The following is a 23,210-nucleotide window of genomic DNA, read 5'->3' on the forward strand; positions in this document are numbered from 1 at the left end:
TCCTTTTGCTTTTAAGAGCAATGTGGTCATTTAATTGTGCTTTCAAAGTGTTAAGAGACCGAAAAGCTCTTCTCCTTAATTTTAAATTTTAATGGTATGTAAGTCATTATACTATGTATTTAAAATATAATTAAATTATTTGTCTCCGATGAATATGATAATAACGAATGAATCCCATGAAAAGACCTTTCTACGCTTAAAACCAAGTTGTATGAGTTTTTTTTATTTTATTATTGGAATCCATAGTAAACCGTGTGAAGTTTCACTACTAATTAATTAAAAAAATTAACACCAATAAAATAATTATTAATGATTCAAATCAACTTATACTTTCCTTTTTAGCCATAGCATTTATTATAATAATTTAAAAATGCTGCTATGTAAAATAACACTTATCCAATATCTATAATCTTTTATTATTATTATTATCCAATAATAAATGAATTTGAATAATGTTTAATGATTACCCAAATTGAAATAGTAATTTTTTACCACATATATATATATATATATATATATATATATATATATATATATATATATATATTCAAAAAAAACTCCCTTTTCCATTGAGCACTTCATGAAAAAGCAATTGATGTTTCAACAAGATCTTACATGTTTGTTGCAAATATTTTCCAAAAAACTAGAATGTCTCATCTTGTTGGAGTACCATCATGCTTCCTCCATTCCAGCCAACACATGTGATATTTCTTCTCTTCCTCCACCATTAATGAATGTACCACCGCATGCCTCGCTCCTCTGATTATTTAAAAGCAATCATACTTCATTCTCATCTGGTCCGTCCATATTATTGATTCGCCATGTCCTAAGCTTCTTCTTCTTTTTTTCTTGTCAAAAATTCAATTCAAATAATAAAAATAAATACATATCCTTGAGATGTTTGCTAGGGTCCACCATATCCTATAATTTATAATTTACTCCTGTGTGCTATGACTGTGTGTATGTAGGAATTAAAGATGCGAGGCAAAAAACGGCCACCTGCGCCGTTAAGCGAACCCGCGAGTCACGATCACCTAAACAAACGGAGAAATGAACGGCGTTGGTTCCCAACACTCACGTCACGTACTCAAAAAACCACGAGTCATTTCTAGTCAAAGACACAGATACCCTCACTGGAAAAGCAAAGCATAGCATCTAAAAAGCCGATTAATCGGTTTCGGTTTCCATTTCGGTACAGTGTATAAAGGGCAGTTGTAACTGTTTTCGAACTTTACTCAAGTGGCCATGGCAGAGAGTGAGAGCTTCGAAGCTCTCGAAGTGCAAAATAATGAACAGAAACGACAAGGAAATGAACAAAACAACGGTAATTTTTTAGAAGAAGAGGAATTAGAAGGCGATTATATTGAGGAGGAGGAGGAGGAGGAGGAGGAGAGTCAACTCAGCGAGTTGCAGCAACCTGTCGAGTTGCCGAGTTCGCCGTCTTCTTCCACGGCGATACTATCGAAGGAGAATGATCAGCATGTGGGTAGGTTTTTTCTTTATTAATTTTTTTTGTTTGTGTGTGTGTGTTTTTTTTTTTTTTGAATTTCTGTAGATGATCTGGCAGGTTTGAAAGGAAATTCAGCATTGAAAACGCACGTGGAAGCTGAATTCAAGGTTAGGCGCGCAAGATAATTTATTTATTTATTCCCCTTTCTTTGGTGAACCTTTTTTAACAATTTGTGATACTTTAATTATTTCTATATGCATGTAACTAACGCGTAGTCTTCAAAATTTGTCTGTATAAATAGAATTTTTTGAGAACTGGTGTGTAATTTGTTGTTACTGATGGAAAGTTTTAGTTCTAGGATTTAAGGAGATGATGAAGTAATTTGTTCTGAGGGTTTAGGTTTTATCACTAGAAGTTATTGATTGTCAGCGAAAACTTTTAAAACCGGAAGGAGAGACTCAACTTAAGCATCAATAAGGAAATTTCAATGATTTTGATTTTGAGTATAACCTGAAAGTTTATATGCCATTGACAGAGAGTTTGATTTCTGGGTCTTGTGGCTGTCTCTGAAATCGAAAGGGGCGAAGACTTTGTCAGTTAGTAAATTCTGTGATGAATTTCAACTTGGTTTCTGACCCGAGCGATCAGAACCAGCACTCTCAATGTGATATACAAATTTCTTCGTTTCACATTACTTGGTAGTTTTCTTTTTTATGTTTTTGCCTGCTGGCAAGGTTTAGAACAAATTTCAAATATGTTGGATCATATATAAAACAATGTTTCTGAGGCATGGACCAACCTCACAAATCACAATAAGTCAGTGAGAGCACTTTTTCCTCAAATTTCTCCATGTACACTCTAGTGAACTTCCCATTTGCATGAACATTAGATCATATTCACAAACTTTTACCTGCTTAGTACAATTTAAGTCTGTCAAATCTATGATTTTTTTAGTTGTGCATTTTTTTTTTCATAGGAGCAAGTAGGCTTGTCGCACCAGGAAGTTCTGGGAAGCGTAACAGCCCAGAGTGCTAAAGCCCAGACCCAAAATCAGCTTCCACCTTCTGCATGTCCAACTTCCTCGTCAGAACTAACACTAACTTCTGTTACACAACCTATATCATCTGCTCCAAGTCCAACTCCACCAGAAAAAAGATTGTCTCCCCCAGAGGTTAAGAATGCATGTATACCAGAAGCAGGGCACCAAAGTTCTGCCAAGCTTAAGGCTCTCCATGTTCCTGTAGCAAGAATGTCAATTCCAGATGGGTACAGCTGGCGGAAATATGGTCAGAAGCAAGTGAAGAGCCCTAAAGGTTCTCGAAGTTATTACAAGTGTACTTATTCTGACTGCTGTGCTAAAAAGATTGAATGTTCTGATCACTCAGGCTGTGTGATAGAGATTGTTAATAAAGGAATGCACAGTCATCCACCTCGCAAGAATAACAGCACGAGGGAAAGTAGGAGTGGATTATCTGTTGGGCCTATTTTGCAGACTACTGTAACTGAGCGTACTGTCAGAATGCTCAAGGATTCAGAACCAGTCACATTGTCAATAGAACCTGCACAAGAAACACTGACAGTTTTTGAAAGAAAACGACAGAGTTCAAGCAGCTTGGATGAGAACAAGGAAACTCAAATCAAAGAGGAGGATGTCGGTGAACCTGAGCCAAAACGAAGGCAAGTTTTCCCATCAATTTGGTTTCCACAAATTTTATTTCTTAGTGATGTTAGCACTTCTCACCGTTCTTCTGTAAAGGCACTGTTGGAGATTTAACATTTATTTTTTGATCATTTCTGACCAGATTGAAGAAGGGAAACTTAGAGTGTTCAAGGGCTGTTTTAAAACCTGGAAAAAAAACTAAATTTGTCGTGCATGCAGCAGGTGACGTGGGGATCTCAGGTGATGGATATAGATGGCGCAAGTATGGACAGAAGATGGTGAAGGGAAATCCCCATCCCAGGTTCATGTTTATTTCTTGTTTTTTCTGTGTATTTGCAACAATTTTGATTTAATAAATCAATAAGATGTTATCATATGACAATGGTACATAAAATACAGTATGATTTTGAATTGCAAAGTTTCAGTTTGTTATCTGTTCTTATAAAATGCAGTGTGGTTTTGACTTGCAAAGTTTTAGTTTGTTATCTGTTCATGGTTTTTGCAATGCTCACACTATTAGCTGCTCGGTTGGTTTGATTATATATTGAACCTTGATAATATCCCTAGCATTTTGTTCTTAGCTATCAGACATTTTCATGGACAACATGTGGAAAATTCTAGATGGCATATATGTTGAAGTGCTTTTAGATTTGGCAGGAGTGAAATTATTTTCCAACTTATAAATGACTGAAGCACTTATGGCCTACAGGGTGTTTCTCATAAAATCATGTTCTCTAGATCTGTATCCGTGCTAGTTACTCCTTGTAACATGACTGGAGCACTTATAATACCAAACAACCAAATGAAGTTGGTAGGGCGTTTTCCACATTTATTTCAATATAGTTGTAAATAAGGAATTTTGGATTTGTGTTATATTCTGCATCCCTGCCACCCTGATGGATATCATTGTGCAAATGACATGTTGAGACAGTGCAGTGATTTCCTCTTAAGTTTTGGTGATTCTTTTGCTTCTTCCTTTTTTCTTCCTTTTCTTTTCTCAATGGGGTAGGAGGAACGAGCACTAGGGGAGCCTGAAGTTTGCTGGAACTTGAGGATTCGAAGTAGCTTGAGGTCTCTCTCTTGATTATCTGCCGAGTAAAGGGCAGAGGAACTGTATTATGAGCCACTTTCAAATGCTAAATTTTGAGGTGAACTTGATTATTTTCAAGAGCTTGAAAGGTGGGGGGGTTGCTTGAAAAGAGAGGGATAAAACTTAAAATGTGTTTTTGAAGGTGTGCTTTGTGTGAACAGCTGTTTTTCTGAGTTCTGTTTGTGGATAGTCAGATTAAGGTATGGCAGACTCTCATGAGGCACTGCTGTTAGTGTAATGCGGTGGTGACTTGGTTCATTTGGTACTGTCATAATGATAAGCCATCAGAGTTCTGACAGCTCGGCTTCCTTTTGTGAAGATTGCTAAGATTTGTGCTTTACCTATTCCAGAGCTGGCATGGAAGCTTCAGATGGAACAGTATTCTAATACGGGTAAATTACAATGACCCACCTAGGTTATCATGAAATTACACGAACCACCCAAAAGTTTGAAGATTTGACAGAAACTCCCTATTATACCCAAAATGCCCTTAGTTACTATTTAGAAAGAACAATAGTTGAGGTAAAGGAGTAACTAATGCTTGATGATTCGAAGGGGTGGAGTTGACTTATTCATATTCATGCACTTATGTTTGCACCTTGTATTGTTCCATTTTGTGCAGGCATGTCACTGTTTTCATACTTTGTAAGCACATTCATTCTTGGAAGAAAAAAACTGGATGTATTTCAGCCCACTCAATCCCTTCTTTACAAGATGATAGCATCTTTAGCTTGCTCAAATAACAACTCTATAAGAACCTTAGGGTTTTTGGTCAATGCATGTGGTCTCAGCTATCTTTTCATGTAAATGCTAGAGGCGCTTTGTATTGAACTGTTCCAAGAGTCTCAGTTCAGAAAACTCTGAAGGTACTTATTTTTAGTATAAAATAGATGGTATTTCATATTTGGAAGAATAAAAAAACCTAATACCCATTCTGGCAACTGATGTCATTTCAGGGCCATGGTTGTTTCTATGAGAAAATTCAAGCACTAATCTTGCACGTTGACTCAAGTTGGTTTATCAATCAATAACCAGACCAGGACTTGTATACTTGATGGGATTGAAGTTTAACTCTTAACCCCACAAATGCATGTCTTGCAAAGCATGCCATGCGAGTGACTTGTAAAGTAGGGAAACTGCCAGATAGAAACTGGTCCTGTGCTTACTCCCTCTAGATCGTCACTTGTCTATGCCTATTGATATACTTTTGAGTTAGATCCCTGAAAACCACCTTGCTGCACGGGCTTTGCAACATTGCTTTTGCATGCGATATCTGTCCCTCTGTATTTAAATGATTCTTTAGAGCCGATGATTTAAACTCTATGTGATCAAGGATTTTTATTGAATCTCAACCTCATTAAATTGAGGGAGTGACTTCCAGAATAATAACCAGCTCAAAAGCCTTACATGATGCATTTCCTTCAGCAATCCGAGTTGTAAGTTCAAATTATAAACTGGCTCCTGTATTGAATCATACTTCTGATTTATTGCATGAATGAATTTTACAGGAACTATTATCGATGCACTTCTGCTGGATGTCCTGTCCGAAAGCACATTGAAACAGCGGTAGATAACACGAACGCTGTCATTATAACATATAAGGGAGTACATGACCATGACATGCCTGTACCAAAGAAGCGACATGGCCCACCAAGTGCTCCGCTTGCTGCTGCTGCTGCTGCTCCTGCATCCTTAAGCAGCTTGCCAATTAAGAAAACTGATACATTGCAAAACCAAGTTGCTTCAACCCAGTGGTCGGTGGGCAAAGAAGGCGAATTAACTGGTGAAACCCTTGATCTTGGGGGTGAGAAGGAGGCGGCGATAGAATCAGCTCGGACGCTTCTGAGCATTGGGTTTGAAATCAAACCTTGCTGAAAAGCTGAAAAGATCCTTTCTGTCTAGGTTACAGTATAAAGATTACCAGTGGGCTGCCCTCATTTATATGAAAATCATGTAGCTTTCTTTCAATGTAAATTATCAGGTTTGAGGATGTCTTTTCGTTTTCTTCTTCTTCTTCAGTATTTCAGCTGTATATTTGGTGTTGTACACCGTCCCGACTCTGAAACAGCCTAATAGGAGTGGAAAACGGAGAATTTGTTGGCATCCACTTTTCCTTGTCTTGATTGAGACCCATTTCGATATCTCCATATCTGGTGCAGCTTTCTCATTTTTTCTGCGGTAGACATCGGATAATTAAGACAGGTAGAAATTACTAGAAATTCAATATAATGAATTTTGTTTTATTTTGTTTAAGATCTGATCGAGGAGGGACTTAGTTTTGATGTACAAAAACTAGCCTGCAGATAGTCTGAAAGAAAACTGCATTTGTAGAAAAAAGTGGACAGCTAATATCTGATGCTTGCAAAGAAGATGACTCCAGAATATACACATACAAGAGTGGAGGAGAACTTCAAGGATTTGCAAGACCAGGCATCCATCAATTATTGTCTCAGTTCTCCTCCTCCCCAGATCGCTAGGATCATATAAAATGATCTGGGGCAAGGAAGATCTCCCAAGTCGGTGTATCCACCAGTCATTATTTTATTTTATTTAATTCAAATCCTGAAACAGGCATACCCTCCAAGCATGTCTTGCCCTAAGGGGACATCAAATTGTCTCCACTGATGGGCTGAGAGATTTGAGCTGTCATGCAACTTCTGAGGCTGTCCACCCGCAAGATCATGAGCATGTTCGGGGTAGTTTTTTAAAAAAAAAATTTATAAAAAATATTTTTAATGAAAATTGATTTGATAAAATATTTTTAGTTAAAATTATGGTTTAAATTAAGATTGAACAAAAAGTAGTTTAATGTATTTAGTTAAAAATATTTTTTAAATTAAGGTCCGGTAATAAAATAATTAAAAAATATATATATTAATATTGATGGTTTTTTATTAAAATATTCTAGATTTAATTATTATTATATTATGAAATAAATAATACTTTATGAAAAAAAATATTATTATTATCTCATTAAACTATTTGTAATTTCATCACGTACAAAATTCATATGAAAAAGTCTGTGGTACCCATTGCTTTCTAAGCATGCAACAATATTAGCTAAAAATCATTAGGAACAAAATTGAAAATATGATCAAATTCTATAAATGCTACATCATCATGTGATCTCCTTTTATAAATATTAAGTTATCATATGATCTTTTTTTTAATGTAATTATACAGTGTCATTGATACCACTGCAATCTAAACTTACATTTTGTATGGATAAACGAACATGTTTTGTAAAATCTCCACCTATATTTTCATGCTTCAAAGAACATTTTATCACATTACGTTGTAATAACTGTGTACATTATTCATGATACCTAAAATCTTGTAAATGATACCTTATCTTTATATGAATCTAAATATTCATACTCATTAGAATATCTATTATCAATCAAATAATATTAACTACCTTTCAATGGATTAGAAAATTTTATATTATTATTACCAATAACCTAAAAAAAAATACATATATTATGGACATTACCTTTCTATCCTGCCCATTTATAAACAATCATTATATTTTATGTTGGTACAAATATTTTTTTAATAAATAAAATTTGACTTTCGATGTATGCAATCAATTACAACAATACAATTCTCCTACAAATTACGTTTCCTCTCTTTTTCACAGAACTGATAAATGGTAAACTCTGCTTCCTAATGTCCAAGTTGGGTTCAAAAGTAGATTCTGATTACTGGCTATTTTAACTGTACAAAAAATCAACATTAATTTTTCAAGGCTCGCTCGAACAGGCCCCATCTACAGTCCATTCATCTGTTGATTTAATTCGTTTTTAGTAATCTACAATCTAGGAATCCGTGATATGCATAAGAATTCATTAAAATTTATACAAAAAAAAAACCATATTCATTGCTACCCGAAGAACAGCTGAGAATCAGTTACTAGGGTAAACTGATGACTGAACATGGTGTTCCAAGTGCCACCTCCATCATTCCGAGGAGAAACTCAATTCATCAATAGATATGGATACTTTGGATTCCATGATGTCATCGGTTTTTACATCTTCAGACTTGATGCCATTTTCTTCTTTCCCTTCTGCTGCATCTATACACTCCTGGAATCTGAAGCAACTAATGAGGTGATCGTTTGTTACCCCTGCTACCTGCATGAACGAGTAGATGACTGTGGGCCCCACAGAGCGGAACCCTCTTCTTACAAGGTCCTTGCTTATCGCATCTGCTTTGGGAGTTTTCGCAGGGACCTGTCGAGGATACCGGAATCTGCTAACTATAGGCTTGTAGTTCACAAAGCTCCAAATATACTTGTCAAATGACCCAAACTCATCAATGACCTGGCATCAACAAAACCTGTAAAAAGTTAATTGCAAATGATAATCATGGAAAATATATGGAGTAAGTAATCATGGCTGACTTCATTAACAAAGTTAAAGGGGTTAATGACTGGAAGTCATCAAGTCAGATAAATCATTTGTAAGTTACCAACCAAGCAAGCTGGCATCTCGAAGAAAAGGAATAATTAGGTTGCATGAGCAACTCCTGAGATAAGATAAAGTTATCAAGGTCAAGCTGTTTGGTTGTAATAGTATAGTTTGTCCTATATGGTTCATGCAAATTGCAGGGGAAACCAGGACCACCACTCAACTACTTTTCACCAAACCAAACTGATCGAGTAATCATTAAGCTCACATTATGTGCCATTTAATACTTTCACAAATAAGAGAACATCATGAGCGGTCCCCATTACGACTGCACTGATCTAATTAAGGTAATCAGCACTAGGATATTGAAGCACAAAACGAGCTCTACCAGTTATGATTTTTAACACTCATCTAAACTCAGGGTAACGTCAAAAACCAGGATTAAATTTGGCTTTATTTGGATGGCCAGGCTACTCTTTCTATCTCCACATATAAGCACAATTTACAGTGTCCTATGTAAACACATCTTTCTGCTATTTGGAATAAATCAACGCTTAAAAAATGAGAATCTACCTTGGATATTTGGCGAGCATTCTCAATGATTGCACGGAGCTTAAGCTCTGATAACAGGGAAGCTGCGGTGCTTCCAGGTGCTATGATCTTCTTCTCATTAAATTTTGAGACTGCAATTGGATCAAAATCTGCAAAAACTTCCCTGCAAATAAAAGTTTTTTATAAACTCTATCTAGCAATACAATTCAGATAAGGAGGAGACTGCAACTAAAAGGACAAATGATGTGGATGGTCAGAGTTCATCGATGAGCATGTTGGTTGTTGAAACATATAGGAACTTGGATAGGCAAAGTACCTAAACATGTGCCTTTTACTTAGAATAGCAGGCCAGGTAAGTTCAGCCAAAGCACCTGAAAGGACAAGAAGCTCAAACAACTTCCTGCATGCGGACAAAAGTAGCAAGCAAATAACAGTTAAAACAGATCATCATATCAGGAACGACAGATCTTTTTACAAGTAGACAGATGCGAACAATATTGCAATTTCATACCTGTCATCATGTACTGGGAGTCCCCATTCTTCATCATGGAAAGCGGTATAATATGGATCTGGTTTCAATATGAAAACCAGTCAGCAATAAAATCCAAAATAAGCATGGCTAAAGCATGTGGACAATGCTATATAGCAAATCGACATGCTTAAGTAACACATGACACAACAATTCCTAAGTGACATTTATATGCTTTGATTATTACCTCCATCAAACATGAAATTGAATCCAGTCAATATTTACAAAAGGCAAGCGCACAATGTCTTTCATTTTTTTGCAGAAATGATACAAGAAAGCAATTTCAAAGATAACAGACTTGTGCATTCCTTTCTAACACCAACATAAGTAAAAACATTGAATGAGGCATATTATACAACAGCAAGGAAAACAGAATGAAAAACTGCATAATTTCATTATTTAATCAAAATATTTACTCTTAAGACACAAAACTGAAAGCACAATCATACAGCAGGTATCCATGTTTGTGGAAAAACTTCCAAAAATCAGAAAAAGTATATGCTCCACTTTATCTACTATTAAATAGTTATGGTTGAAAGGAAAAAAGCTTGCAAATCTAAACCAGACAGTCCAAGTCAATAAATCAGCATGATGGAAAGTAAAAATGCCTACCTATGGAGCTATAGCCTGATAGTTACATCAAATTCTTAAAATCTACTACAAAGAGCACTTGGCAAGCTTTACAAATTAGGAGTAGCATCGAATTATATTTGTTATATTAACACAACACTTGTTTAGAACAATCCACAAATAAATCAAGCCCAGTTTTCGGCTGGTTTAACTCAGTTCTTTAGCAATTATAATTCACCTCCAGTTAATAAAATGAGGTTCAACTTGGTAATTGAACCAACTTTTATGAGGTTTGATTCCAAGTAGAAATCACAGTTAACTGAATGTCTGAACCAAGTTTCAGAAACAACATTTGAGTGAAGCAGCAGAAAGCAGGGCAGCATCATCTATTCAACCAAAACCATCACATATCATATAAATGTCTCGTCTTGCAATGCAACTCCATATAAGCACTACGAATAGCACTAACTATAGCACTTCCAAAATAAGTTTCATTTTGGTGCTGGGAACTTAAAAGGTATGTAAAACAGAACTTCCAAAATAAACTACCCAAACCTATTCCACATTCATAGCATTAAACTCAAACGAGATCTCTGGTAAATTTTTTATATGGTTCAGAGAGACAAACTGGGTAAATTTTTTATATGGTTCAGAGAGACAAACTGATAACAGTTAATATATACAGTATGCAAGGCTCTACATATTATCAGTGTCACAATTTAACTGTATCTTTCATAAAAAAAAAAAAGGGAAAAAATTAAATCAAAGAAGTGAGAACATACCAGTATTTGGTGTCACCCAGGCACAACTTTTCTTGGACTGTGAACCATCAGAAGAAGGTAGAGATTCTAAACCCCCATCAGAAACAACACTTCTTGGCTTTGAAACATACTGCTTCCTTCTAGTCCCTACATTATTTGACCGAATCAACCTCCCAGTAGATGCTCGGCTATGAAATGAATCAGTGGAGGCATCGGATGAACAAGAAGCATTTAGTGACAAATTCGAATGCAACAACTGTTCATGGCGGCGAAGCACTGAAGAAAAATTGCCAGAAAGTGATTTGGGGGATAAATTACCGACAGTGGGCACCGTAAGGACTTTCTTCTCTTCCCCTAATTTAGCCTCCTCAGGCGATTTCCCATCCTTTCTTAATTGCTTTGAGGCAGGTTTCCGAGCACTCGTCAATGGCCCTGCCTTAGTGTTTCCAGTAGGTCCTAACACAGGCCTAGCCTCAGAGTCAGCCACATTCATTGACCTCACTCTTGGAGCTCCTGACATTGTCCAAACCAACTTCAATTTGACACTGTTTTTCAAGAGATCTTCACCTTGTTTGCCTCAAAGCCACCAGAGATTTCCAAATTTATCAAGCTTCCCTCAAATCCTCCTCAAATTAAACAAAATCACCAGAAACCCACCAAGAGAATTCACGAAGACCCCATTTTGCAAAATAACTGAAGCTCCAACCAGCACAAAACGCTTAAATATCACAAACCCATTACAGTTATCCACCTCCAGTACCCACATTCACCAGCCAAACCCTGAGGCTCCCAAAAAATATCTTACCTTTTCAACAAATTTACACTTCAACCACCACTAGGGCTCACTCCACTGAACCTCAAATAAAAACACAAAAATCCATTAACTTTTCCACTCAAATCAGCCCCAAAAACTCACTTTTAAAAGCAACCCACTTCAAAACACACCAAAATAACTTCAACTATTCATCAAAGACAGGATTTTTATACACTACAAGAAGAAAAAAAAATCACAGTAAACTACAAAAGGCCCTCCATTGTATATTCAAAATACGCCTCGAAACACAATGATTCCATTCTGCATTGTTAAAAACGAGATGGAAAGAGAGAGAAAGGTACTGTTACCTCCTTAAAAAAGGTAAGGTTTTTGAACTGTGTCGTTTCAGTCAATCCAACACCACCACATGGTAAATAAAGCTGACACATTTCTCTACACTGCTTGGAATTTTCATTTTTTTTTTTTTTTGTTTTGTTTTTTCTTGAGAAAAATGGAAGGGAAAATTGCAGAGAAAATGTGATCTATTATGGAAGAGAATTGAAGTCTCTCTATTTCTAGAGATAGAAAGTGAGAGCGAATGAGTGAGTGAGAGAGAGAGAGAAGATTGGGGTTCTTGGTTGAGTGAGGGAGTGATGTTGACTGGGACAGTCGGTTTAGAGCTGTAATTTACTTGCTGTCTCCGGTTTTTATCTTATGCTTTTCTTGTGTCTCACACTAGATAAAAAAAATTATGAAAAGGTTGTCAAAGATCACAATTGTTCATTCAATTGATATTTATTAAAAAATATATAATTTATTTTATTTTATTTTTATATTATTCATGTTTCTTAAAAAATAAATAGATGGATGGGTATTTTAAAAGGTTAGTTTTAACATTAATTAAGAGGGATTAGTCTCTAATTTATTATTATATAATTTTTAAAGATTGAATTTATTTGAAATTTACTTTTTAATACTCAAATGGTTTTATATATGATATTTCATTAAAACTTTTAAATTGATTTTAATTTAAAAAATTCAAACAACTCGTTAAAAAAATTAAAATGCTAAGTGATGCCCCCTTGTGTTAGCTTTTATATGTATTTTGATTTCTCATGATTGCAAATTAAATCTTTGATCAAGTTTTAAAGAAACTATATATCTATCTATCTATATGACTTATCTATATATAACTTACGAGAATTGTAATGTCAATAGGAAAAAAATAAAAAAAAAATGAATTGCAAAAATATCAAGATTAGCTAACTAATCAACATGGAATTAATTACATTATAATAAGTATGATATGACTAGATGCATGATCCTTTATGATACTCTTATCCATTTAATTTGGACTATTATGGTGATAAGATAAATTGAAGTTGAGATGGATGATTTCACCAACAAATGGTGAGTGTCACTATATGTAAAATATACATGAAAAAAAGAGTAATAATGTCTTTTCATGGATAAAGAAGTCATTACATTTTTTTTAAATGGGTAAGTTCTGAAGTTAGATTAGATTATAATAAATCCAAATTTAACGGACCTAAAAATTCTTGAGGATCCATCTCTTTTGGGCTCATACAAGGGAATGGCCTACCTCCCTTACGTCCAGCTTAGGAAAAAGCTCAGCCTTCATAAACTCGTATACATTTTATATCATATTATCCTTATACCTCTAAGTGTATGAAGAATCTCTCAATGACCTACCATATTTTCATCATATTAATGTTTGTATAAGATATTTTTATCTTTCATTAAATGTTATTAAAGCAAGAATACACTTCAGCCCATTCTTTTCATTAAATGACAAGATTCATATGTTGTAAATACCTCATGAATCCTTCAAGCTATAGGTTCATAATTTTCATTCTTTGTTGCATACATATTTTCTAAGCATATCTCTATATAATATTATTGCATTTTCTCTCTCTAAAACAATACTTAAATATCTAAGAGCCCCAAATCTATATATATATATATATATATATATATATATATATATAAAGACTTTTTGCAAACATTAGCCATCAGCCTCCTTGTCCTACTAGCCATCTTGGTTAGGAAGAATGGATCAAATTATTATAATCAAGATATTAACTGATTATCCAACAAGTCTTGCTCTAAAACTACCTGGATTTTTTTTAAGAGATCATCATTAGCGTCGTCTATAAGAATTGATAAAAAATTCATCAATTTCTAAAGCTTGTTTTTGATATTTTCAGGTCATTTCATAACTCCACAACCTTTCAAAAACAGGATGGACTTAGTCTCCCTAATACGATTGCATAATTTACCTTGGAATGGATCAATTCGGTCTTTCTAGTGTGATTGCACAACTCTTTAAGGATGAGATTAACAAGAAGGCTTTTTAGAGCAACAACCTCACAACCTTTAAAGGATGGGATGAACTTAGTCTTCATAGTGCTATTGCATAATTTAACTTGAAAGGGATTAACTTGGTCTTCCTAGTACGATTGTATAATTTACCTTGGAAGGAATGAATCTAAAGCCTCCCTAGTGTGATTGCACAACTCTTCAATTATGAGATTGACACGACAACTCTCTAATATAGTAACATTATTCTTCAAGAGATGCCTAAAAGTCTCTCACTAATTTATCAATGGTTGATCTCGAATCCTCCATTCTCCAGTCTCGGACTAATATATTCTTCAGGTGATGCCAAAAGGCCTCTCACGAATTCGCAAGGGGTTAATCTCGGATCTCTCATTCTTTAGTGTAGTCTTGAACTAGCATATTTTCCTGGTGATACCTAAAAGCTTCTTACCAATTTGTCATGAGTTGATTTCGGATCCCCTATTCTGCAATCTCGGATTGGTACAGTCTCTAGGTGATGTTAAAGGGTCTCTTACCAATTCATCAAGGATTGATCTTGGACCTCTCGCCTCTCCAATGTAGTTTCGAATTGGCACCACTCTTCAGCGGGGGGCTCTCATGCCCTATGTCATCTTAGGGAGGTTATATACCTCTCACAATCCATTGATCACTCTTTAATGAGAGACTCTCAAGTCTTATGTCATTTTAAAAAGGTCACATACCTCTCACACTCTAATGCCACATCTCTTCTTGAAAGTGGATTGACTTGGTCTCCTTAGTGCAGTAGCACAACTCTCATAGGAATGGATTGATTAAGGATATCCCTAGTGCAATAATACAACTTTTTAATAAAGGAATTGACTTGGTCTCACTAGCTAGTATAATAATATCACCCTCAAAGGGTTTCCATCAGCCTTTGATAAATTTACTAAGTATGTTTTTCATTCTTTAATAGAGGTTGAGTTCCTCCAAAGGGAATTCCCTTAAAGGGAGTTGAGTTCCTCCAATAAGAGTTTCTCTAATGAGAGTCCCTACAACAAGTTCGGAGATGAGAGATCTTTTAAAGACATTTTTCTAAAGGGAGTTGAGTCCCTCTAAATGGAGTTTCTTCAATAAGCTTAGAGATTAGAGTTCCTCAAATAGAAATTACTCCAAATGGTGTTCCTCCAAAAAGAGTTGAGTTCCTCCAATGAGAGTTTCTCTAATAGGAGTTTCTCTAATAAGAGTTCCTTTAAAGGGAGTTGAGTTTCTCCAAATAAAGTTCCTCCAATGAGTTTAGAGATGAGAGTTCTTCCAAATAGAGTTCCTTCAATGAGTTCGGAAATGAGAGTTTCTTCAAAGGGAGTTTAGTTAATGAGTTCAAAGATGAGAGTTTCTTCAATGAATTCAGAGAAGAGAGTTCCTTCAATGGGAGTTGAGTTCCTCCAAACAGAGTTCCTTCAAAGGGAGTTTTTCTAATGAGTTCAAAGATGAGAGTTTCTCTAATGAGTTCACAGATGAGAGTTCTTCCAATGAGAGTTCCTTCAAAGGGAGATCTTCCAATGAGTTTTAAACGAGAGTTCCTTCAAAAGAAGTTCCTCCAATGAGTTTGGAGATGAGAGTTCCTCTAATAGGTTCCTCTAATAGGTTCCTCCAATAGGTTGCCCTCAACAACTTATAAATATTTCTAAGTATAAACTCCTTCTCTATATGTTTTTCTACCTATTAGAAAATTTTTCTAAATATGTATTCCTTTTTTGTTTCACTTTACACTCCTAGAAAATATTCTAAATATAAGTTCCTCCATGGTTCCCCTCTACATACTTAGAAATTGTTTTTTAAAATATGATGCACACCCCTATATACGAGTTCTTTGGTAAATTACCTTGGGTTTCCACCCCTCTTCTCATACGAAGAAAATTGATAAACTCGTTATATAGGGCATTTTTACAAGTCTTTATGTATAAATATCACAAAGACTTGGAGGCTACTAATAAACTCAAATTTAATTGGTCTAAAAGACCTTTAGGACCCACCACCCACCTTCCTTGGGCTCATCCAAAGTAAAGATCAACATCCCTTAGGCTCAATCAAGAAAAGAACTCACCTCTCTTGGGTCTAACTTAGGAGAAGAGTTCAGCCTTTATGGACTTAACTATATTTTGTATCCTACTCTCCTTACACCCCTAGGTGTATGAAAAATCTTCCAAAGGCTTACCATAGTTACATCGCATTAATGTTTATGTAAGATGTTTTTATCCCTAATTAAATTCTATCAAGGCAAGACTACACTCTATCTTCTCCTCTCCACAAAAAAAAAAGAAAAAAAAATTCATGAGTTATAAATACCCTATGAATCCTTCAAGCTCCAAGTTCACAGTCTTCATTATATATATATATATATATATATATATATATAGAGAGAGAGAGAGAGAGAGAGTCTATCTCTCTAAAATATTATTGTACTTTTTTTTTCTAAAAAGATATTTACTTAAGTATTTGGGAGTTTCTAAATTTACAGAATGAGATCTTTTGCAGGTACCGGTTACCAGTCATATTGGCTAAGGAGAATGGATCGGATTGCTAGAACCAAGATAATGATAGATCATCCAACACATAAATCTTGTTTCTAAACTACTTGGATTTTTTAGGACATCATCATATTGTTATGTCTTAAGATTGTTAAGACTTTTGAAAAAAAAATCAAAGTGATGTATAGCATCTACCATATGGGAAAATTTTATATATATAAATAGCACTTGTTATTATTGTATGTCATTTAATACTCTATCATAGATTATTTATACCTTATTTTAGTGAAGTATATATGCGGTGTTCATGATAATGAATGAGATTCTTTCATTTCTAGGAATAAATTTGAAGATTTAGTTGATCTTTTAAATCTCATCCTCTTCAAATACAATATGAAATTAGGAATTTAGGAAAGCCCCACCTTCCCATATGGCAAACTAAAATATATCTACTTTGTGAGTCACTTTGGTTGTACTAGGGCTTTGATGCAGATATTTATTAAAATTTAGATTGATCTTTTACTTTAATGGCCAACAATCCAACAACTCTAACAATTCCTTTCTTTTGCCGTGTCAAACTTTTATAAAGATGGTGAGTACACGATCAGGTAGCTGGCGAGGTCTTTCTATTTCTGTCCATTGCAACTTCCCAAAAGGAAACAGCTTCAACATTCCTTTCGCTGATCCAAGAAAAGCATTACTAAGGTGAGCTATCTTCTCTAAATGTCTTGTCACCGCAACTTTCTAGCAGGCTTTTAGGCTGAAGTTGCAGGCTAAGCATCAAACTCCAAATAGTAAAAGCCAAAAGAGAGACAAGGGAGTCAAGCGTGCCGCAAGAACTTTTAGACTGAAGTTGATCAATGATTTCGTATTCATGCCAGATTTCAAAAGGATTAGCTATACAGCAGTGCTTAGCAATGAGAGAGGAATAAATTGGCAATGGGTCGCTTTTTGGCAACCAATTTACATCTGCATGCCTTCAGATTTTTTGGCAGATCTATGGGACGTGACCGCTCTTGAGACTTTACCCTCTCTACCTGCCTGCTGCATGGCTGCATGCTAAATGATTACTGTCAAATATATATTAATTTTTTTTATTAACGTGAATATTCAATTAACTTATGTACATCTCGAACCCTAAAATCACCGTGGATGTCACGGGTCATGCAATGCAGCAAGGACAGCAAGGTCAATTAATCTCCTGTGTACTGTGTACCCTGCCATACCCATCCAGTTAATTAACGTTAAATTCAGTGACGAGGCAAGTTAGTAAAAGAAAGGGAAGATAAGTGAAGATCGTGAGTGCCGCAGTCTTCACTTCCCAAGTTAGGGAAGTGAAGAGAAGAGTGACACGTTCCATCTTCACATGCAGGAGATGCTTCGGATCTGCAGACTGCAGCTTGATCATTGGCATATCCCGTTTGGGCTGGAATCAACAAATTTTTATACCAGCTCGCATTATACACTTTCCGGCCATATCTCAGAGCAATTAGCATAAAGAGAGGTATTACAGTCATTGTATGTGAATCAGCGAATAGAAATGGGCATGTGTCGTGAAATGCAAGGCTGATCTTTGATTGTGAGGGCTCCTGTTTTCTAACATGAACGAATTTTTGCCTTCAAAATTCATATGCTAAAGTGGAGCTCACACTCTTTCCCCCTCCCCCCAGCATATTCCAAGGCAAACACGGACAACATACATAACCAGAAGAGAGAAAGGCAGGCAAAACAAAGACAATCGAATTAGCATCAAGCAGTTCTTTAGACATCTTTGAAACAAGCTCAAGTCAGACAAATTTTGAGTGCATACTAAAACTTGCTAGACCAATATCTGATTCTTGAATGCGGAAGAAACAATTTTTAATGCTGAAATCTGAAACAGAGTCTTGCAACTGGCAATAAAACCAACCAACCACCTTCCCCATTATCCCAGAAACAGTTATAAGATCCGGAAACTGCATCTGCAAGCATATCAAATAAAAAAAAGAAGAAGAAAAGAATCAGTAACCTCATGAATTAGCAGTAGCAAGGCATATGTGTGATGATCGATATATAGGCACACATGTCCAAAATAACTTAGCTATAGCAGTTCTAAGCATGGCTGTTAGAATCTTACGATTAACAATTCGAATCGTACAATTCATCTCGATTCACATTCAAAACAATGCGAAACATGGGTTAAATCTCAGGTGCACATGAATCTTGTGAATCAGTCATGATTCAATTCAGTAGGATTCATTGCTTTTTACGAGTCTAACCCTCCAATAGAAAATGAAAGTAAAATGCATAATTTTAAAAGAGATGGTAAGAATAGGAAGCTTTAGTCTAGAAGTCATGGATGACAAACATATGAGCAATTTTCTTTAACAAATATGTCTACTTGAAACTGAAACAGATTATAAATTAATTTTTCACACAGAAAAAAAAGAGTGAAAGAAAGCAAGAGTCTCAAAGACCACAAGAATGACAAGGGTGATATCAACATTGGGAAAGATTATTTAAACTAGGAAATTTAGCAGTATGCTAGTTAGAAGGTAGTTTTAGATGTATTTTTAAGTTATTGAGTTGTTAAAATGATCAAGAAGCAATGAATAATATGTTGAATTTTGAGACTGGGTCGTTTAATGACCAGGAACTAATAAATTAAATGAATTGATGCACATTTTGTTTAGTAAATGATCATTTTTAACTTTATTTAGTAATGCTAGTTATCTTTTATTGTGCCGTTTTCATTTGTTAATGAATCTTATGATTCACAATTCCAAAAATGGGCTTTCCAATTCAGGAGTCGAATCTCAATTTAACAACCATGATTCTAAGTAACACACAACTTAAGCAGTGGCAATCCCCTCCTGCTGTATCTAAATTTGGCACCAATTAGATGAAGAGCTGAGTTGATACTGGAAGAAAAAAAAAAGGAACAAAAGTAGGGAAAAGAAATCTAGTATAGTCACAACAGCCAGACTTAGCAATTAGTTTAAAAACATCATAAGAACTCTTAAGGGAGACTTGAAAGAAGCTTCTCTTTCCATCTAAACCTAGACAAGCCCAACCAGAATTATAAAAGGATGATTTATTGGTTGTCACTTGTGACAATATATGTCATAGTCTCATAGTAGATTTCATTGAAGGCTATACAATACTTGCCTATTCAAAGAATGCGGTAACCCAATTTGAAGACCTGCTTGCGGTATTCCAAGAAGTTCCATTCGAGTATGTTTTTACTTGCTAGAACACCAGTGAAAAAACAACCAGTATGCAAAAGACAATTGAAGTTTATATTTATAAATAAGAAAAACACAACCAGTGTTCCCAAGAATTATTAAAGAAGCATACAAAAAAAAAAAGGCATGCATGAAAATTTTTATGGTCAATCTAACAAGGTTACAGATTAAGTATATCCCAGCATTACCATCCTCAGCACCTCATTCTCATCTGAATCATTTTCTGCCATCACCCCCACCCCCCTTTTCATACATACATTGAAATCCATATTTTTAAGGATGTCATGTTCCAGAATTTGCAATATTATCACCTTTTGTAGGAAACTTTTTCCACAAACTAATCTAAATCGTATGTAGACTACAAGCAACAAATAACTAATAACTAAAAAAAAAAAATCCTGCTAAGAATACTATACACAACAACTCAGGCTAGTCAGATTCTTCATCTTGGTGGTGGTGGTAGCACATACCAATAGTTTTAGTAAAGGGAAAACATTGTTGGATAGAACACATTATAAACAAGGACTCAATCATGAATTGCATGGAATTGTACGAAAAGAAGAAAATGAAAGGCAGGCATACCCCAGTAGACCCCTGCCAGGCCACACTCTAGGAGTCACTGATAAGTTGATGGGAGCACCTTGCCTCATAACTATCACTGGTACTGCATGACCCTGATTTGCCTGAGCCTCAGAAGCAAGCTTTTGCAAAAGATTCTCACCAACTTGATATTCCACAGTACCAAATTTAACAAGTTGATCTCCAAGTTGCAGACCATCCTCTGCCGTTGGGGATGCATCGGCAATTTCATAAACCACAGCAAAGGGTATGCTAGCCATCATGTCCACATCCATGGAACTGGGAGAATCTCTAAGAACAACATTGTGGGAAGTTGCAGATGGAACAGCATTGCCAACCACTGAGTTTTGATTATTTGACACCCCATCATTTCCATGCAAGTGAGGAAGAACTAGTCAGTCAACTTAGCACAGAGAAGAAGCCAATCTCTTATTGAGATATAGCATAAGTATTTCTATCTTGAAGTATAGAAGTTAAGCAGAGATAATTGGCTCGTGGGAGACATATAAACTCTATTATAGATATGAACAGTAAGCGATCAAAGATGACTGCCAACAGAAAATGTGTTTTTCTAAAAAAAAAAAACATGAAAATAAAGATTGATCATCGTTTAATCATTTGATTAGTTTTATATTTTGTTCCTCTCCAATGAAGAACATAAGCACAGTTAAATACTTGTCATCATTCAATACAAACGAGGCAAGTATTTGTATTGCAAGTCCATGCCCAACATGCAATGATAATTGAGAGAAAATATGAGCAAATAACATTATTACATATCTACGTACCTGAATCTTTGGTTGCAAGCCTGGCTGAATGCAGAACTTGTATATTCTCATTTATTTTCTCTGTAATCTCCTTATGATCATTCCGCAGCTCTATTGATACAAAACACAAAAAAAAAAAAACTACAGAGATTGAAGTACAACAAAATAAGGGAAAGGGAAAGGGAAGGGAAATACCGGCAAGACGGTGTCGTTCAGCCCTAACGACTGGAATATCAATATCCGACCGAGGAAAACCCTAGAATTGATTTAAGAAATAAATTAAAACCAAAAATACTCGGCAAATCTTAACAGCTACGGATACATAAAACTCTAAAAAAAGAAGAAGAAGAGAATTTATGTGCCTCAGAATCGACGAGGTTGCCGGAGAGACCAGGACCGCCAGGCTGACAGAGGCGGTCGATGATGACATTCATCTCAGTTTCCAAAGCACTTCTCTTCTCCATCAGTTTCATTGTTTCTGCTTTCAAGTTCGCTCCCACCATTTTCTTTTCTTTTTGAGTCTCCTTTTTGGAGGAGGATAAGAAGAAGAAAGAAATTCAAAATTTGTGATGAGTCTTTGAATTTGTTCGTTCTGGACTGGGATGGGATGGCTTCTCATGCCTGCTTGGGATTTTTCAATAACGACATGTCATTTGCTTCATAAACCTACAGTCCTTGCATCATGCCACCTTCTTGTTCACTGTCGTTGGCTGATTAATTTCCATTTATGTCCTTCGAAATTTAAATTTAGCAATTTGGCATGCCTCATGCCTATTTAGGAAAATGTTGAGTTGTGTTTTCTTGTGATTACTAATTTACTGTAAAGATGACTATAAAAAAATTGTGTAACTACACTTAGTTTACTATTCATTACTATAATAAAATTATTTTTTTTTATCATTGGAAGAAAAAAAAAATGAAATGTCTTGGTGTTCATGTAATTTGAACTTTTGACATGGCATATTGGTACTTAAAAAATTATCTAAAGGTTTTCTTTTCTAAATTTTTAAAAAACTAAAATAATTAAATTATTCTTCAAGTAAAAAATATAAAATTATTAACTAAGAGTTTAAGTGTACTTAATGATATATCATTCTTTTTGTTTTTTTAAAAAGAATAACCTCTTTGTTTTAGTTTCGCAATCCAATGCATAGCTGGTATGGACTCTCTTGGCCCTTTCCTAGATTTCTTCTTTTAAAAAAAATATATTTTTAAATAAAACAATTAATGATATTTTAAAATTATACAATGATACCATATTTTTTAAATAAGATTAAAGGTTTTTAAAGTAATGTTAGCAATTATTTTATGGATAATTTCATATATGAACCTATATATTTTTAATCTTTGGTTTGAGAGAAAAGAGAGAAATCTCTAGATTCTAGTGGTAAAAATAAAAAATCAGTTTTGACACCGATTCTGACAACCATAATTATTGACTGATGTCAACGGGTTCCATTTGGTTAGGAGAGTTCCGCTTATGTGTTTTTTTACCTCGAAATTGCCTAAAAACCATATATAAACTCAAGAATATTTTTTATTTCAGGTTTCTATGTGTGTGTATTTTTGTTTTGTTTTTTAAGGTCATTTATGTGTTTGTTAAGGTGTTTAGGTTTTTTTCTAATTGTTTTGAGTCAAAATAGGTTTTTGGGTAAAAAAACATAGACCTTGTTTTTTTTGTTACTATAATGGCCGGAATCTAGGGAAAACCAGGCAATGCATCATCTAAAATTTTTGTTTTCAAAAAACATTAGGTTGGGTGACATGTCATCTGCCTTAAATGAGTTTTTTTTTTTTTTTAAATAGGGCCTTCCCGCAGGCCTTTCTAAATGGGTCAGGCTTAGCAATGCTTGGCCTTATTTTTTTTTTGTTTTTTTTATTATTTTGCTTTTTAAAAAATTATTTTTTTTATGTGTTTTTTAAATAAGTTTTAAATTTATATTTAAATTAATACCACTTCTCTATGATTTTTATTTTTTTATTTACCTCTTTAGTTGTTTTTTCATTATTTTATG

At 34.9% G+C, this 23,210-nt stretch overlaps 3 protein-coding genes and 1 long non-coding RNA gene across 8 annotated transcripts; 1 reads left to right on the plus strand and 3 right to left on the minus strand.

Annotated features, from left to right (window-relative positions):
- The first annotated feature begins 984 nt into the window (after positions 1-984).
- Positions 985-6,303, plus strand: LOC133690211 (probable WRKY transcription factor 32). 2 transcript variants are annotated; one of them, XM_062110436.1, is made up of 5 exons: positions 985-1,486; positions 1,556-1,617; positions 2,427-3,127; positions 3,253-3,411; positions 5,709-6,303. In XM_062110436.1, exons 1-5 carry the CDS (start codon positions 1,246-1,248, stop codon positions 6,073-6,075), a joined length of 1,530 nt encoding a protein of 509 aa, XP_061966420.1. In that variant the 5' UTR covers positions 985-1,245; the 3' UTR covers positions 6,076-6,303. The 2 variants fall into 2 exon arrangements, with proteins under 2 accessions (XP_061966420.1, XP_061966421.1); XM_062110437.1 differs by having other exon boundaries at positions 987-1,486; positions 1,568-1,617.
- On the minus strand, positions 5,665-6,840 carry LOC133690212 (uncharacterized). The gene is made up of 2 exons (XR_009841399.1): positions 6,594-6,840; positions 5,665-6,373 (listed from the first exon to the last, which is right to left on the minus strand). It is a non-coding gene; the product is annotated as an uncharacterized LOC133690212 (long non-coding RNA).
- Positions 6,841-7,878: 1,038 nt separating this feature from the next.
- Positions 7,879-12,428, minus strand: LOC133689977 (uncharacterized). 3 transcript variants are annotated; one of them, XM_062110101.1, is made up of 6 exons: positions 12,144-12,428; positions 11,043-11,871; positions 9,673-9,730; positions 9,478-9,561; positions 9,183-9,324; positions 7,879-8,522 (listed from the first exon to the last, which is right to left on the minus strand). In XM_062110101.1, the coding sequence occupies exons 2-6, from the start codon at positions 11,539-11,541 to the stop codon at positions 8,160-8,162; spliced, it is 1,146 nt and encodes a 381-aa protein (XP_061966085.1). In that variant the 5' UTR covers positions 11,542-11,871; positions 12,144-12,428; the 3' UTR covers positions 7,879-8,159. The 3 variants fall into 3 exon arrangements, with proteins under 3 accessions (XP_061966085.1, XP_061966084.1, XP_061966082.1); XM_062110100.1 differs by having other exon boundaries at positions 11,043-12,009; XM_062110098.1 differs by having other exon boundaries at positions 11,043-12,428.
- A 5,916-nt stretch (positions 12,429-18,344) lies between these two features.
- Positions 18,345-21,843, minus strand: LOC133688437 (uncharacterized). Of its 2 annotated transcripts, XR_009841145.1 has the most exons (6): positions 21,558-21,843; positions 21,391-21,451; positions 21,217-21,306; positions 20,432-20,768; positions 19,773-19,853; positions 18,345-18,586 (listed from the first exon to the last, which is right to left on the minus strand). XR_009841145.1 is itself a non-coding variant. In XM_062107919.1 (5 exons), the coding sequence occupies exons 1-5, from the start codon at positions 21,696-21,698 to the stop codon at positions 18,565-18,567; spliced, it is 651 nt and encodes a 216-aa protein (XP_061963903.1). In that variant the 5' UTR covers positions 21,699-21,840; the 3' UTR covers positions 18,345-18,564. The 2 variants fall into 2 exon arrangements, 1 of the variants encoding a protein (XP_061963903.1); XM_062107919.1 differs by lacking the exon at positions 19,773-19,853 and having other exon boundaries at positions 21,558-21,840.
- Between the last annotated feature and the right edge of the window lie 1,367 nt (positions 21,844-23,210).

This window comes from Populus nigra, chromosome 3 (assembly GCF_951802175.1).
Source record: "Populus nigra chromosome 3, ddPopNigr1.1, whole genome shotgun sequence".
Classification (NCBI taxonomy): Eukaryota; Viridiplantae; Streptophyta; class Magnoliopsida; order Malpighiales; family Salicaceae; genus Populus; species Populus nigra.

Coding starts and splice junctions, on each gene's coding strand:
- LOC133688437 (XM_062107919.1), bottom strand. CDS start 21,698: ATGGTGGGAGCGAACTTGAAAGCAGAAACAATGAAACTGATGGAGAAG. Junction 21,307..21,390: donor TGAACGACACCGTCTTGCCG/GTATTTCCCTTC, acceptor TTGTATCAATAG/AGCTGCGGAATGATCATAAG. Junction 18,587..20,431: donor CCTGGCAGGGGTCTACTGGG/GTATGCCTGCCT, acceptor ATATGCTTGCAG/ATGCAGTTTCCGGATCTTAT.
- LOC133690211 (XM_062110436.1), top strand. CDS start 1,246: ATGGCAGAGAGTGAGAGCTTCGAAGCTCTCGAAGTGCAAAATAATGAA. Junction 1,487..1,555: donor GGAGAATGATCAGCATGTGG/GTAGGTTTTTTC, acceptor GAATTTCTGTAG/ATGATCTGGCAGGTTTGAAA. Junction 1,618..2,426: donor ACGTGGAAGCTGAATTCAAG/GTTAGGCGCGCA, acceptor TTTTTTTCATAG/GAGCAAGTAGGCTTGTCGCA.
- LOC133689977 (XM_062110101.1), bottom strand. CDS start 11,541: ATGTCAGGAGCTCCAAGAGTGAGGTCAATGAATGTGGCTGACTCTGAG. Junction 9,562..9,672: donor CTCCCAGTACATGATGACAG/GTATGAAATTGC, acceptor GTCCGCATGCAG/GAAGTTGTTTGAGCTTCTTG. Junction 9,325..9,477: donor AGTAAAAGGCACATGTTTAG/GTACTTTGCCTA, acceptor TTTTATTTGCAG/GGAAGTTTTTGCAGATTTTG.